The sequence below is a fragment of the Diabrotica virgifera genome, chromosome 7 (genome assembly GCF_917563875.1).
Source record: "Diabrotica virgifera virgifera chromosome 7, PGI_DIABVI_V3a".
Lineage (NCBI taxonomy): Eukaryota > Metazoa > Arthropoda > Insecta > Coleoptera > Chrysomelidae > Diabrotica > Diabrotica virgifera.
This window is the reverse complement of record NC_065449.1, coordinates 28737211-28754499: the sequence shown is the minus strand read 5'-3', so window position 1 is coordinate 28754499 and position 17289 is coordinate 28737211. Positions and strand designations below refer to the sequence as shown.

General features: G+C 32.2%; 1 protein-coding gene across 6 annotated transcripts in view; it reads left to right on the top strand.

Moving 5' to 3' along the window:
• LOC114330604 (NAD kinase) overlaps nt 1-17289 on the top strand; it is a 214517-nt gene that overhangs the window by 29383 nt on the left and 167845 nt on the right. Inside the window, exon 1 of one of the 6 annotated variants that reach the window (XM_028280003.2) lies at nt 4311-4451. The exons of 4 other annotated variants lie outside the window; for them this stretch is intronic. In XM_028280003.2, coding sequence (XP_028135804.1) covers nt 4381-4451 — 71 coding nt within the window. In that variant the 5' untranslated portion in view covers nt 4311-4380. Of the gene's footprint in view, nt 1-4310; nt 4452-15769; nt 15928-17289 lie in introns of those variants that run through there. One more of the 6 variants, XM_028280005.2, reaches the window with a different exon arrangement.

Genomic DNA, 17289 nt, shown 5'->3' with positions numbered 1-17289 from the left:
CAGCCGCGTTACTATGATTGATTCACTCCTCGCAGGCACAACTATATCTTCCTAGAGGGCTGCTTGCACGGTGCTGTCATCATGTGGATGAAGAAATACCTCCTCGTTACCAACTTTGATTACCCTATTCCATTCCTAAAATCCAATTATTCAAATCTATGCAAATTCATTACGTCCATTCCTAATATAATACTCTCTTAGATGTCAGCAACTTTGACAGTATGGACAAACTTTTCTGCCCCAATTTCTCTGTCTGAGTTGCCGTTTCTTTCATCTTCTTTTCAATTTCTTTAATTTTTTCTTTAAAAGACAAAATATCGACAGCAACTTGGTCTTTCAACGACAATATTTTGTCGTAAAAAGATATCTAAGTGTGTCTAACTAGAGATTTTCAAAGAGATGTTAGCAGAAAATTTGCTTTCCAGAGATGTGATATCAGCCTTAAATTTGCTTTCCAAAGAAACAATGTCTGTCGAAACTTTAAAAATATCACCAGAAACTTTGTTTTCTAATGATGCAATTAATGAAATCAATATACTCTATTGTTCCCTTCTAGGGAACTACTAGGGATAATTGTGACACCTACTAAGGCTAGAAGTATGAAAACACGAAAAATAGGCAGATTACAAAATAAATGTAACAATATAATATCTGAAATTTGAAAAGAGAGTGACACCTTCGGACAAGCCAAAAGAGAAACAAAAAAATACGGAAAAATACATAATTTTTATTCCTATTGTACACACAATAAGCACTACACTATGTTTAGTCGAGGAAATGAAGCTGAAAAAATGGCAAAACCTCGCAATTTTTTCGTCCAGCATCGATTTGTACAGAAATTTGGGATTAGGCTCATTTCACCCTCTAGTTCAATTTCTATATTGAGCCGTTGTACGCTTTTGGTTGTTTAAGGGTGAAAACTACCCCTAATTGTAAAAAATTATAAAATAACATTTTAAACTTTAATATTGTCAACATTTGGTTCTTCTTAGTTACATAATGATTGTTTTATGCTTTAAGATATACTACCATAATAGTTCAACCCTTAAAACCGCCCTTGTTGGAGATGTATATAAAAAATTTACTTATCCTAAAAGAATAATTTCGGCCTGCATCGATTTACATAAAAATTTAGGATTAGGATTATCTCACCCTGTACTTTATATTCTATATCATGCTCAAGAGCGTTGATTATTTTTAGGGGTGTAAACTACCCCTTATTGTCAAAAATTATATAAAAACATTGTAAACTTTAATATGGGTAAAATTTGATGTTGATTGGTTAAATAATGATTTTTTTATGCTTTAGGATGTAATATCATAAAATTTAAACCCTTAAAAACCACCCTTAATAACATTACAATTTTTATAAGTAGATCTTTTAATTGATCGATTTAGAAAAAAAAGTAGAATTAAAGAATTACAAAAACATTTATTTACACAAATACAAATTTAAATAGTTTTTTAGTCATCTTCCAGTATACGAACCGGTTCTGTGGTATTATACTGTTATATTTCTATTTGATATAAAAATTAAAATTTGATAATTATAAACAAAATTCACTTTAATATAAAATATTTTTAATTTTCTCAACCTCGGGCATATAAATTTAGAACAACCTGTATACAACAAATTGTTATATTTAATTTTAAGAAGTGATTAGAATAAGCGTACGAAACTCGGAACAATGTGCTTAGATAAACAAAGTGAATGACGCGTACCATTATCGTTCTTCTCGGAAGGTCGATCATTAGCCTATGCTAAATAAAACTCAGTGAAATAGATGATAGTTCATTATCGTTTTTCGCGGAAGGTTTCGATCATTAGCCTATGCTAAATAAGACTCATTTGAAAGAGAGAATAGGTCATTAAAATTTGTAAATAGTTAGAAAGTATTTTAGAATGGGAATTAAATATTTTCTTTTGAAATCCATTAAGCATATTTAGAAAGATTAAAAATTGGTTTTGAGAAATATTACGAATGAGAGTTGGTGGTGGAAGATTGATTTGTGAATCTGGAAGGGATATTTAGAAAGTAGGGGAATGGATGAGAAAGTGAGATCAGAATGTTTTGAGCTGTCGAGAAGTGAAGTCGAGTAGTAGACGGTAGTGTACGGAGAGTGAGAAAGCCGGTAGTTCCGTGAGTGTGGAGTATCTATCGTGGAACGAGAAGTAGGCCAGGTCGAGAGTAAAAGAACCTCCTTGAGCCAAGAGTGTCCCGGTAGCTGATAGCAGTTTCGAAAAAGGTAGAACACAGCATCACGACAAAAGCAGGAACGAGAGCTATTCGAGCTAGTTTTTCAAAGGAGAACATTACTGGAAGCCAGGACGAGGTTTGATCGCAGCCAAGGATAGCAGGAAACGGGTCTTGTGTGAGGACATTTTCAGTTCACCAGGAAAAGGTCAGTCTCATTTGTTTGGACATGAATGTATGGGTTTTTCGTATTAAATTCCACATAAAAAATTGAATAACATAATCAATAATATCAGAAAAGCTTCATCAAAGTTAAATAGAGTTGTTCCTAATAACTCCTAATAGTTAAATGTTAATAAAAACTTTCAATTGAAAACCAAAAGGAAATAAGATTCCCATTTGTAAATGTTATGTTTAAGAATAATAAGAAATAGCAAATATTAAGCATTGATTGCCTTTTAAATAAAATAAAAAATATTTTGATTATAATTGTAACCCATATGTGTATTTTTTTTACTCTTTTCTTTTATATCCCGATTAGGAACCATTAAGAAATATTTGAAGCCACGAAAGGAAGTAATTAATTTATAATTCGCCCTGAGATTGAAAACATATTGATATGTGATCTGGTTAATTAATTAGATTAGTATTAATACATTGATTAAATTAAGTAACATATAAGAATATTATCTCATATCAATAATCAAGATCACATCAACATACATTGAAAATACTCCATAAAAGGACTATTCGATTTTTTCGAAAAAAAAAATCGTTTTATAAACATAGCTCCTTCATTTTTAGCGATAAAAAGTTTTTTAAAAACTATTTTGTAGGATTTTCGAAGAGCTATAAGACTGTGTAAATTTAATTCCGTAAGATCCCTTAGTTTTTAATTGGGGTGGGCTTAAAGGGCTTGAATAAGGAGGTGTTTGCTCGTAAATAGAGGTTTTAAACAGCTATATCTCGCTATCTGTTCACAGTATTGAAAATCTATGTACAACTGAATTTTAGTTATTAAAAAAGATACAATTTAGTGGTCTGTCACTTTTTTCGTAACTCCAATATTTTCGGAGATATTTTGAAGTAAAAGGTGAAAAATACGAAATTGTAAAAAATCAATTTTCCTTTAAACTCCAATTATTTTAAAATTAGGCCTTTTGAATAGGTCAAACGTCTTGGATGTGTTGGTAATACAAATATACAAGGAATTACTGAAAGGTTAAGATTAATTTTTAATTAGGAGGGTAGTTAGGGGGTTGTTTTCACTGAATTTTTCGTAGAGAAAAGCAGGTACCGACCTTTTTTTGATCATGATTCGCTAAATTTTCATGCTAGAAACTTTTTATTATTATTTTTAAAGAGATAATTGTATACTTAAAAAAATATTATTTAAATTTTCCTCAAAAAATGCAAAAGTTTTCCCGGTATTTGGCTTTGAATATTTCAAATTATACATTTGACGAAAAAAGCTAACTTTTAACGTACCGTATCTCGGTTTGTGTTGTCCTTAAAGATATTATAGAAAAAGAATTAGATTTGCGTTACTAAAAGATACAATTTTGATATCCACAGTGTTTTTGATTATATGCATATTTTTCGAGGTATTCTCAAAAAACCCTCTAAAGGAGTCGATTTTTTCGTCGAAAAACTGTTACTTTCAAGCGCGAAGAACTCGAAAAATATTAGTTTTACGAAGAAAATGTAAAAAATATTTTTTTCTTAGAATTACTTTTTACATCGATTTACATGGTTAAAATTTAATAAAAAATTTCCACCCCGAGATGGGGTGGCAACCACCCCCAAGATTTTAGCGTACAGCGGCATGATATAGAAAATGATCCTTGGACTATTCCCTACCTTCTGTGAAAATTTCAAGTAAATCCATGCTGGACGAAAAAATTGCAAGCCAAAATGCTTCATTTCCTCGACTAGTTGTAGTATTCTCACGTAATTTATAAAACAAATTCCGGAACACTTACAATTTAGATTATGATAATAACATTTTGAGATAATATTTGCTATGTATTATACTATACTCCTTATATAACACTACTTAAGTATTTTTAAAAATATAAAATTATCAGTAATTGTTTTATCTTCTCAATCATGTTGTCACTTGTGTATATTTTCAATGTAGTTTTTCAGCTGGTAGGTATTCGTGTAATATTCGTGTCTTTTGATCATGCCTCCTATTGGTCTTTCACGGTGTATCAGTTTGGTGGAACCGCAAGAATGGGAACAAATGATTAGAAGGTAGAATTGTATTTTTAATTATTATATTATAGAAACCTCTCCCAAAATAAATTTTATTACGTTTGTATAGATCGATTAGAGAGAGACAAAGAAACAATGTTTTTCTTACTTAGTCCAATTTATTGAAGTTATACTTCTTTAGGCGCGATTGAGATTGAGGGTGAATTTATATTAATCTGTGCGCATGCGCACACCGACAGTATGGTATTAGTCGTGTTGAAATGATCTGTCAATAATAAATAATTGTTCAATATGAAGGTAAACAAATGTATAATATATTAGTTTTATTGTTGTGAGGACAGAAGCAAAAAAGTTTATAATTGTAGTGACTTTTAAATAGTTTTTAAAGCAACAGGTACGTAATAATTGTAAATGTATCATAGGTACCTACCTATTTGAACCTACCAAAATACATAGTACCTATGTAATACTTTTATTTACATAATTTGATTACCATCAAAATTTCTATCAATATTCACCTAATATATTGTTTTCTTACTCTATGTTTTGTTGTATTTTTTCAATTCTAAATCATTTCAATTCAAAATCAAAATAATTTGATTTATGTAATTCAAAAATGTCAAAAGTTTAATCCGTTTAGTTAGTCGATCTTCGCACATAATGACACGTTGTCTCCGTGGCGAAGCGTTTAATGCGAATGAACCCCAATACAACGCCAATACCAACCGCGCTGATAAGTTGGTCGAATCCCAATAGAAACTTTTATTTTTTTATTTTTTTTATACATTTTATGATTGTAAGTATATTTATTATATAATTTTATTTTCAAAAAATACGTATTTAGTTAAAAAATTTTCCGACAATTAATGTTCTGAAATCATTTGTGGCATTTTTAATGTGTTTGTGTGTGTTTTATTCTTTTATTATTTTAATTTTTGGCACTGTTTTAATAAAGGTGTTTGAGAAGTAGTAAGTATAAATTAGTTTAATATTTAAATAAAATATAAATAAAAAGTATATTAATTTCGTTTATAATCATATAATCATATAATAGAAGTATAACTTCTTACGTGCGTACAAAGTACACACACATTCTTTTTTTTAGTTCAGTTGTTAATACTAGACAGGTAGAATGCTTTAGTTTAGAGACACAAAGAAACAAATCTTCTTCTTACTGAGGACAAGTTACTTTAGTAGCAGGCTTTAGTTTCTTTTCTTTGTATCAGCTCTTGTTTCTCTTATTTGTTTTATATGTACAATGGATAATAGCATGACATCATAAAAATATATTCTTCCCATAGGCGTAATTCGGGGGTGCCAAAGTTTTATACCCTCCTATTTTGCCACCCCAAAGATTGACCCATAAAATTAAATTTTATAAATAAATTATGTATAAAAATCAATGTTTCAGGCTTTTTGCTGTGGTGGTAGCATTATTTTTTATTCAAAAAATTTACGTAAAAAATGTGTTATTAAAAGAATAAATAATTAGACAAAAGCATGGAAGACTTCAACTTCGTCTTCAATATTCTTCTCTTGAAACAGGTCGTATCACAATGACATACTGTCAAAAACACTACAATCAGTCAGCCTGACCTTTGACGTTCTGAAATCAGTCAAGAACAGCACAATTGAGATACTACATAGTTTTAGGACAGACCAATACTTCGACAAGTTGTTTGATTACTGCTCTAAAATTACTGAAAAATGTGGGTTTCGTCCAGCGGGGATCCCAAGGAGAGGAAAAATCCCAGCTAATCTTGGCGGAGGCTCTAAAGCTCCATTTGAAACGGTTAAAGAGCACCTAAAAGCTACCGTTTTCCCCACTCCTTGACACTTTGGAACAGGAAATTGAAAATAGGCTGCAGGAAAACAATTATTTGGATGTACTTAACCACCTGAGCCAATTGTTGGAAAGACATGAAGTAGTGGAGGAAAGCATCAAGTTTGTTTCAAAATATTACTCTTTGAATGAGGAGTTACTTTTCTGCGAAATGAAAATTTTTCATGACATGAAAGAAATGAGAAACAAAACAGTTGAAGAAAATCGTCAGTTTTTGTGGAAAAGGCTCTAAAAAATGTCTTGCCCATGACGTTTGAAATATTCAGGATATTTTTCACGAAACCACTAAACTCAGCTGGGTGTGAAAGGACCTTTTCATGCCTGAGCAGATTAAAAACCTACACCAGAAACGCTAGCGGCCAGGAAAGAATGTCTGCATTGGGACTTTTAGCCATTGAAAGGAAAATCCCAGTCGATATCGAAAGTGTCATTGATGTATTTAATATCCGGAAAAGGAGACTTCATTTAAGTTAGATTCGAATCCATCACCTCTAAAACACACATTGTTTCTCTATCTTACTAAAATACTATTATAAATAAAAGGCTATTAAAGATTTGAATTATTGTATTAAATTTATAAGATTTAGACCTGTATCCAGTAGAATCTTAGGTTGATACACAAGCTTGGGGCAGATATTGTAAAAAATCGAAAATCAGGATGTGTACAGTAAGTGTGTAGGTATAGTTATAAAACAATAGTGTATAAATTGTGTTCTTCTAAACCCTTCTATTTTGCATTAAAATTTTCCCGGGGGAGGACCCGGACCCGGACCCCCCTTTCCCTTGGGTGGTATTCCCCCCAAACCCCCGGTAGGTTTTGCCACCCCAATGAAATTCGTGAAATGAAGCCTATGATTCTTCCATATATTTATTTTTCTTAATATGTATGCGAGTTGTGTTATGAATAGGGTCGTATCCAACTTGGTATCTATGCATTTGGATTTATCGTAGTTACGCCTGACATTGCAACACTGACAGAAATGGTAGTAACATCTGGTGACTGTCTCAATTAGAATCAAACAAATTTACCCGTTGCGTTGACCATCTATTACTATACAAACAATGGTAAATAATACTTACTGAACCAGTTATGACGGATTCTTGACAATATTTGGTTGAAATTTAGCAATGATTGAAGTTATTTGTTCCTTTGTAAATAGAAGAATATCAAATAAAAATGTATACCATTTTTATTCAGTTGCAATGCGAAGGTAAAACAATCTTACTTTTCAATTAGAATACGGAGTGCAGTCCAGTCCCTTGAATCGCGATTTTCGGCTCTTATTGGAGCCTCATCGGAAAGAACTTTGGCACTGTTCTCCATATTTTAACCGATTCGCATCGAGAGCTTTTCCCACCCATCGCAACAAGTAACATCGCACAGATGATAGTAGGTGGCTAGCGCCATCTGGCATTGAAAGACGAAGTAGTTTTCAATCCTAATAGTAAATTATTGAAAATATTGAAAATATTAAAAATATTACTAAAAGATTTTTAAATTGAAAACTTATTGGTACACTTTCCTGGTGACACCTCCAAGACTTCTACAATTTGCAAGTCAAATGGATGCTGCAGTGAAGACGAGAGGGAAGGAATTCTACACTATGCAATTCACATCCCCCGTCTGCAGCTGGTAAAGTTCCAACGGAAAAATGCACCTAGTTACTCTACGGAGTAATACGACTATAAAATAAAAATGTATACCATTTTTATTCAGTTGCAATGCGAAGGCAAAACAATCTTACTTTTCAATTAGAATACGGAGTGCAGTCCAGTCCCTTGAATCGCGATTTTCGGCTCTTATTGGAGCCTCATCGGAAAGAACGTAGGCACTGTTCTCCATATTTTAACTGATTCGCATCGAGAGCTTTTCCCACCCATCGCAACTGAAGTGATGATAGTAGGTGGTTAGCGCCATCTGGCATTGAAAGACGAAGTAGTTTTCAATCCTAATAGTAAATTATTAATATTGAAAATATTAAAAATATTACTAAAAGATTTTTAAATTGAAAACTTATTGGTACACTTTCCTGGTGACACCTCCAAGACTTCTACAATTTGCAAGTCAAATGGATGCTGCAGTGAAGACGAGAAGGAAGGAATTCTACACTATGCAATTCACATCCCCCGTCTGCAGCTGGTAAAGTTCCAACGGAAAAATGCACCTAGTTACTCTACGGAGTAATACGACTATAAAATAAAAATGTATACCATTTTTATTCAACCAATACAGAAGTAAAAACTTCGAGATGTATTCTGGTATAAAATCGTTTATTTAAAAACTATAAAATGTCATCGATTGCAGAACGTTTTCGTTCTAAACAGAACATCTTCAGTGCATCCTGCCGAGTATTTTGAAACTAGCACACCGTAAATAGTGTTAACATCATCATATATGGTTTACATAATGTAATATGTTAAAATGTTATGACTACAAGTCGATGTTAATGGATAAAGTGGAACACATGCTAAAAGGGTGCCATGGTTCCCTGCTCGAAGATACTAGGTACAGCCGGTTCCTAAAAAAACTGATACGACTCTTAGTAAGATTTGATCATGTTGAGCAGTGTATTTGATTGATCTGACATTATATTTATTATGGCACACAAATAATAAAAAAAACAAACAACAAACAACTGATTACATATTATATTAATTCATAAATTGTACTAATTATTAAGGTCTAAATGTTTATATTATTTTAAATCTATCTTAACTTTTATATTAACTATCTAAATGATAGTTTTTACATCAAATAGATCACATAATTATTGTAAACGTGGATTATACAACAAAACAAATTAATATTCAATTCAGCCCTGTAACTTATTAAAATAAATATTATAGAAGTTTTCAGGGACTTTCAGCCCTCGGTAATAATGTAGTCTTTCATTCTGAGTTTAAATTTTTCAAAAATATTTATTAGTTTTCTCAGGATTCGAAGAAAATGAATACAATTAAAATACATTGAGAATTTTGACATGCGTCACAATTTTGCATTAACTCAATGTAAAATTCTAAACTGTTAAATTCCAGCTTCCCTAATTATTTGACATCAAAAGACATTAGAAACTATTTGTAGAGGATTGAAATCTGTATTGAAAACAACTGTTAAAATTGGTCTACGTAATTAAACATATTCCAAAATTTTGTAAAAATGTAATACATTTCAGTTTTCAGCCCAAACTTAGGCCACACACAATGCAATAATGTTCACATTTTTGAACTGTCAATATTTTTATTTTATCATCTATTGTTTAAAAACAATACAGTTGATAAGATACTCTCAGTTGCGGAGAAAGTATTAATAATAAAGATTAATAATAAAGTCTAATAACCGTGGAACAGAATAAGCTATCTGACAAATTTTAAGATTTGGCAGTGACATTGACAGTATGTAAATATTAAGTATTTATCCTTCAAAATACACTGCTCAATTTTCTACAAAATACGCTTCAAGAGTCGTATCAGTTTTTTTTGGAACCAGGTGTACTTGCCAATTCAATGGGCACAGACCATTTTTTTTTTTTCATTTTTATTCAGTTGCAATGCGAAGGCAAAACAATCTTACTTTTCAATTAGAATACGGAGTGCAGTCCAGTCCCTTGAATCGCGATTTTCGGCTCTTATTGGAGCCTCATCGGAAAGAACTTTGGCACTGTTCTTCATATTTTAACTGATTCGCATCGAGAGCTTTTCCCACCCATCGCAACTGAAGTGATGATAGTAGGTGACTAGCGCCATCTGGCATTGAAAGACGAAGTAGTTTTCAATCCTAATAGTAAATTATTAATATTGAAAATATTAAAAATATTACTAAAAGATTTTTAAATTGAAAACTTATTGGTACACTTTCCTGGTGACACCTCCAAGACTTCTACATTTTGCAAGTCAAATGGATGCTGCAGTGAAGACGAGAGGGAAGGAATTCTACACTATGCAATTCACATCCCCCGTCTGCAGCTGGTAAAGTTCCAACGGAAAAATGCACCTAGTTACTCTACGGAGTAATACGACTATAAAATAAAAATGTATACCATTTTTATTCAGCAGAAGAATATCATTTCACCAACAAATGTTTTTGAGTTATACCATTTTCCCTCTGAGCGGTTCAATTAATAACATTCAATAATAAAATTTTAAAACACAATAAAATACTGGAATAATAGAGAACTAGCGAACTAATTCTACTATTCAAAAAAGGAAATAAAAAACAGCCAGAGTTTTTGTACTGGAAGATCGTGCACATATGCCATATTCGTCATAAAGCAAATTACTGAGAAATTACTAGAATATAATGAATATAGAATATAGTGAAATCATCAAAAGTGCCAACAAATGAAGAGAGGACAGAATGGGAAAGAAGTAAAAATACGGGGGAGACCCGTGTGGTCAAAATAGCAAGAGATAATCACCAATCGTAAGAATCGTAGTTAAACAAAACCAAATAGAAGAAGTGAATGAATACATATACTTGGGACAAATAATAAAGTTGAATAGAGACAACCAAACAGCAGAAATAAAGAGACGAACTAAGTTAGCGTGGGCCTCGTTTGGTAAGCTCAGCTTTATATTGAAGAATAAAAAATACCCTCAATATCTGAAAACGAAACTCTACGACCAATGTATTCTTCCGGTCCTTACATATGGATGTCACACATGGACGTTCACAAAAGCGAATATGGACAGAATTGCAAAAACACAAATGGAAAGACAAATGATCAACATAAGACTGTCAGATAGAAAAAGGAATTCCTGGGTAAGAAATGTCACAAAAGTTAAGGATGCTACTCGTCAAACAGCTAAACTAAAATGGAAATTCGCCGGCCATACTATTAGACAAAAAGATGAAAGATGGAATAAAATTATTACAGAGTGGAGACCATGGACATACAAACGAAAGAGAGGGAGACCACAGATGAGATGGGTAGATGACCTGAAACACAAAACTGGCTCAAAATGCATCCACATGGCTCAGGATAGAGAAAGATGGAGGAGCGAAGGGGAGGCCTATGTCCAATATTGGATGTCGCAAGGCTAAAAGATAGATGTAATCACCAATCGGTAGAAGTATCGGACGACCGCGCAAAAGATGAAGTTACAACCTTCCATAGACGTATCAATCGGTCGATGAACAGGCAGAGGTTCTTATAAAGAGGAAGAAGAAGAATGTGAAGGAAATTATTCAAGGTCTGGCCCTTTTTGCTTTTCTCTGGCCTGGAATAATTTAGGTCCCACGAATATTCATGCTTATAAAAGTCTAATAGTCCTGTTGCCAGGGGGGGTACAACGGCCTCCTTAATTCAGATGGACTTACCCAAGTTTTTTTGATGTATTTTGACCCGTAGAACACGAATTTTTCGGGTAACAGTTGATCCGGATGTCGATAAGATTGTTATAAACCTAGAACTTGAGGAATTACATAACAGCGATTTTTCGCAGAACAAAACATTTTTTTTATTTTTTGGGTCATTCTAAGCAAAAAATATTCTTACAAGTTTTTTCGTCGGATGCATAGTTTTCGTGATAAATGCGGTTAAACTTTCAAAAAATCGAAAAAATTGCAATTTTTGAACCCGAATAACTTTTGATTAAAAAATAAAATAGCAATTCTGCTTACTGAATTTGAAAGTTCAAGCCAAATGATATCGGTTTTGATTACTTGCATTGTTAATTTGCAAAAATTAATTTTTTATTGTCAAAAAAGCTTTAAACAAATAGTGTTTTAATGTGTTTTAATGCGTGCTACGTAGAAATTGCCTGTTTGTAGCGCGCCTACTCGTTCGATTTTAAATAAGAAATGCATTGAAAACATCACTCAAGCACTATGTGTTTATAGCTTTGTTTAACAATAAAAAAAAAGAATTTGTGTGTACTTTGTACGCACGTAAGAAGTTATACTTCTATTATATGATTTCCTAAAAATAAATAAACTTTAAACAGTTTGTTTTAATTTTTTTAAACACCAAACTAATTTTGTGCTTACCGCTTTCAAAAAAATAAAAAGAAAATATAGGATTGCTCCGGACTCGAACTTAATACCTCTAGATCTCTGGCCGAATGCTATACCAAATACGCTACGAGGACTGTGTCTGTATCGGTTCGGACCTACCTAATGACAATTCACGGTAACAAATAGACAAGGTGCAGTATAATAAATATACAATAAAATGTTTTAATAATACTCATCTTACTCCTGAGGAAGACAAATCCAAAGACACAAAATTATAATATATATATATATTTACTAAAAACACTAATACAGTTGAGTCCGCGAGTCTTTACCCGTGCGTCATTAATACCTGGCGAGATAAAACACATACTTTTTATTTAGCATCATTCTCTTCCACGCATGAAATTAATGACAAACCAGCTGCCGCCTGTTATTAAGTAAGGACACATGTTATTTTTATGAACGATTTAGACTCAGTGCATTGAAAAGAGATAGGTACAAAGAAAGACGATTGGGGATGTGTTCACATATTTTAAGTACAATTTCTGACGTTTTGGTTTGTTTACTTTTGTGGCTGTCAGTTTGTTGAATTTTTTTGCTGTTATTTTGTTGAATTTTTGCATTTTGAAGTTTTTTTATAGTATACAAACAGTTGTTTTCACAACTAATTTTATATTGGAGTTAGAAATTTTGTAATAAGTTTATGTTATTTTACGATAAATTTTGACAACGTACAAAGCTAACCTCATTGTTGACACAGTTGAATGCTTGTGTTTAAGGTTCCGCCAAAGTGAATAAAATAACAAAAAGAAAATATGTTATCGAATTTTTTTATAAATTGTTTATTTATTTATTAATCAATGATAATAAAATAATTTAATAAGCTACTTCAAATGTAGCTGTAATTATGCACCAAAATTTTAAAGCAAAACTTAAATTTGACATTCTATTTATTTGATAACGTCAAATTTTATACTATAACCCGTGATCGGAATAATGTCCACGTGCCGTTGCGTTTAGTAAATTTCCGACTTATTTCGTATACTTTAAATGATGACGCACGGGTAAAGACTAGCGGACTCAACTGTATATTCTTTTCACACCTTTTCTTGCACTGATATATTTATACATAACTTGAAATATTCAGCAACTAAACGCCATACTGTTTGTGTGCGCATGCGCGCAGTATTATGAAATTTGACTCTCAATCGCGCCTAAAGAAGTATAACTTCAAAAATTTATTTTAGCAATGCAAATAATCAAAACCGGTATAATTTGACTTGAACTTTCAAATGCGGTAAGCAGAATTGCTATTTTATTTTTTAATCAAAAGTTATTCGGATTCAAAATTGCAATTTTTCGATTTTTTGAAAGTTCAACCGCGTTTATCTCGAAAACTATTCATCCTACGAAAAAACTTGTAACAACATTTTTTGCTTAGAATTACCCAAAAAATACAAAATAATGTTTTGTTTTGCGAAAAATCGCTGTTATATAATTCCTCAAGTTCTTTGTTTATAAACAATCTTATCGACAGCCGGACAAACTGTTACCCAAAACATTCGTGTTCTACGGGTCAAAATACATAAAAAAGCTTAGGTAAGCCCATATCGTCCCATGCTTTGTCTATTCTGCGACTCTAGAGACCACGACTCTTTGGCCTATTTAAAGCCAATCAAACTAATATTATCTCATTAATCAAATATGTACATTTTTGTACGTTGAAGTAGGTAAATTTGCGAATGTTAAGATCAAAAATCGCACGCGCAAGCAAATATTATTCAACACTCTTAACATTAATTAACACTTATTTAAGTGCACCGTACACAAAACCAGTTATAATACATTTGTACACTGTGTCCGTAAAGTATGGAACAAATTCTTTTTTAGCTAAACAGAGCATTTTAAGAAATAATCCTGAAACACGTCGATTTTTCATTTTAATTTACCGTATTTTAAAACAATATTCTAATATACAGGGTGAATTACTTTCGAGTAATGACGTCACCGTCATTTTTTTTTAATGGAACACCCCCATTTTGTCTCAATTTTCGGATTACTCTAGCTGAGCTGATTCCAAAAATGTATCACATGTTGATTCAAATTGGTACAGGGTGGACAAAAATACAATAGATTTGTGTGTGTTCATATAGTAACGCGTTAGTTAAATTAACAATATTTTCAAAAATACTTATTTTATTTTTGATATTTTAATTATATTTTAATTTTAATTAATTTTTGATATTGTTTAGTTGAATATTTTAATTTAATATCAAAAATTAATTAAACTTTAATAATATGAGCATACTAGTGTGACCAACTCCTATTTAGTCAAATTCGGGACACGGCTGAAAAAAATACCTGAAATCCGGGACTTTTCAATGAAAATCGGGCCATTCCTAATATCATCGTTATATTTATTAAACATTTTTATGTTGACAATTATATTTTTAATGGGGTTAAGCCACAATAATTGGTTGTAATGATAATGACGGTAATTAAAATACAGAAACGAAAAAAAAAGTTCACAGTTTGAGTTTTTACAGAACTATAATACCAAATACCACGATTTGCAGCGTTTTGGATGTGGTATTAATATTCTTCTGCAGCTTTCAGTAATCCAACTTTGGACATAGGCCTCCCCTAATTAAATCCAGTGTTGTCTATTTTGCGCCACTTGTTTCTAGTTGTGTCCTCCAAACTTCTTTATGTCATCAGCCCATCTCATTTGTGGCCTTCCTTTGCTTCTTCTTCCTAACCACGGTCTCCATTGTTGTATTTCATGATTCAATGATTCCATCTTTTATCCTTCAGTCGGGCATTGTGTCCTGCGAAGCTCTATTTTAATTTGGCAGCATGTTCTCCTGCGTCTTTTACTTTGGTTTTGTTTCTAATCCATTTATTTTTTTTTTATCTATAAGCCTCACCCCGAGTATTGATCTTAATATTACACTCTCGAAATTGTCGACTTTTTTTCGTCCTACCAATTCAGTTTGATATGAATTCTTAGAAGAATATTCAAAATTTCAAAATAGAATTTTACCAAAACGTTGAAAATTCGGATGGCCCGGAAGCCTGGTCCGGGACGTCGGGACACGACTTCGTAATTCGGGCCATGTCCCGGATTTTTCGGGCTAGTTGGTCACACTAAGCATACACAAAACTATTGTATTTTTGTCCACCCTGTACCAATTTGAATCAATATGTGATACATTTTTGGAATCAGCTCAGCTAGAGTAATCCGAAAATTGAGACAAAATGGGGGTGTTCCATTTAAAAAAAAATGACGGTGACGTCATTACTCGAAAGTAATTCACCCTGTATATTAGAATATTATTTTAAAACACCGTAAATTAAAATCAAAAATCGACGTGTTTCAGGATTATTTCTTAAAATGCTCTGTTTAGCTAAAAAAGAATTTGTTCCATACTTTACGGACACAGTGTATATTTCGGTAAGGTCTAAAACAAACAAAATTAAGCATACGTATTTATAAAGTTAATTTTATCTTTTGTTTGCCGTTCTGGAGTCGGAAAACTCGTGAATCAAACAAGGTTTTGTACCAGTCGTGTTTGAATCTCCGTCCGTACAAACGTGTGAATTAAAAATATAATCGGAAAATCTTGTTTTCATGTTGAGTGGAAAATGACGTCGAATGGCATATCGCGGTGTATGTCTTTGATAGAAGAACAAGAACTTAATGCGATTTTGTATCACAGGTAGAAAAATAATTTGTATATTATCTTTTATAACTTTGTTGCTTTTGGTGTTTTAGACTTGGACAAATTGTCGAATTACAAAAAATTTATAATTGTATACTAATGTCTGTGTAAATCTAGATACAGGTTTTTTATTTATTCTTCAAAATGTATAGCTAGATTAACATATTTTAGATCAACAGTTATTAATAGTTGTCGTTATTTTAGTGCCTTTTGTGCCGAAATAAGTAAATACGTATATGGACAGAACTAGAGAAACGCAAGAGAAAAGAGACAAATTAGATCCATAATCTGTGTATTTGTGTTTAATTATTGTGTTTTCCGCAAATCGCCAGGTAATTTTGGCATTCCTGTCAAAATTTCTTGAAGAAAAAGTCAGGACTTCCTTACTGTAAGGAAATGTCATTTCCTTACTGTAAGGAAATGATATTTCCGTACAGTTGTTAGTGTTCTACATAAATGATAGAAAACACATTGCTATTAAAACCTTGTAATAGTACATTGTTTACCGGGTAGGAAAAGCTTAACATTCCTGGACGACTGTGAAGATTGCTAAGTCGAGGCGCAAGCCGAGACTTAGCAACACAGAGTCCAGGAATGTGGCTTTTCCTACGAGGTAAACATACTATTTTTCCGCAAATCGTTTAAAATTCGACAGATATTGATTGATTTAAAAAAAACGCGATAATTTTATTCCCAAATAAATGGTGCTTTGAAATTCCTAATAAAATTACTTGGGTTACTATGGAAACGTATTGAGGTTGAATTGTCAAACTTGACGCTTATAAATTTAATTGCTGGTGTTCTCGAAAGTAAAATGATAAGTGATGATGAAATTTCCATTCCTGGGACTCCTCCAGAGCTGGTTGAGGCAGTGAATACTGCTTCATTAGAATTATTGCCAAAGAAATCAAGAGAAAAGTACGAAAATGCATACAGACGTTTTATGGATTATCGCATGAGTAAAAATACGAGTTCTTTCTCAGAAAATGTTGTAATGGCATACTTCCTAGACCTTTGTTTAAAGATGAAATCTTCAACATTATGGGCCAATTATTCAATGCTGAAGTCAACCCTTGCACTTAAACACAATGTAGATATATCTACATACTCAAAACTTCGTTCTTTATTGAAACGGCAAGCTCAAGGTTATAGGGCAAAGAAATCTAAGATTTTAACGAAGGAAGAAATTGAAAAATTTATCCAGGAAGCTCCAGATAAAGAAAATTTAATGATTAAGGTAATTTACAAGGTTTTAATAGCAATGTGTTTTCTATCATTTATGTAGAACACTAACAACTGTACGGAAATATCATTTCCTTACAGTAAGGAAATGACATTTCCTTACAGTAAGGAAGTCCT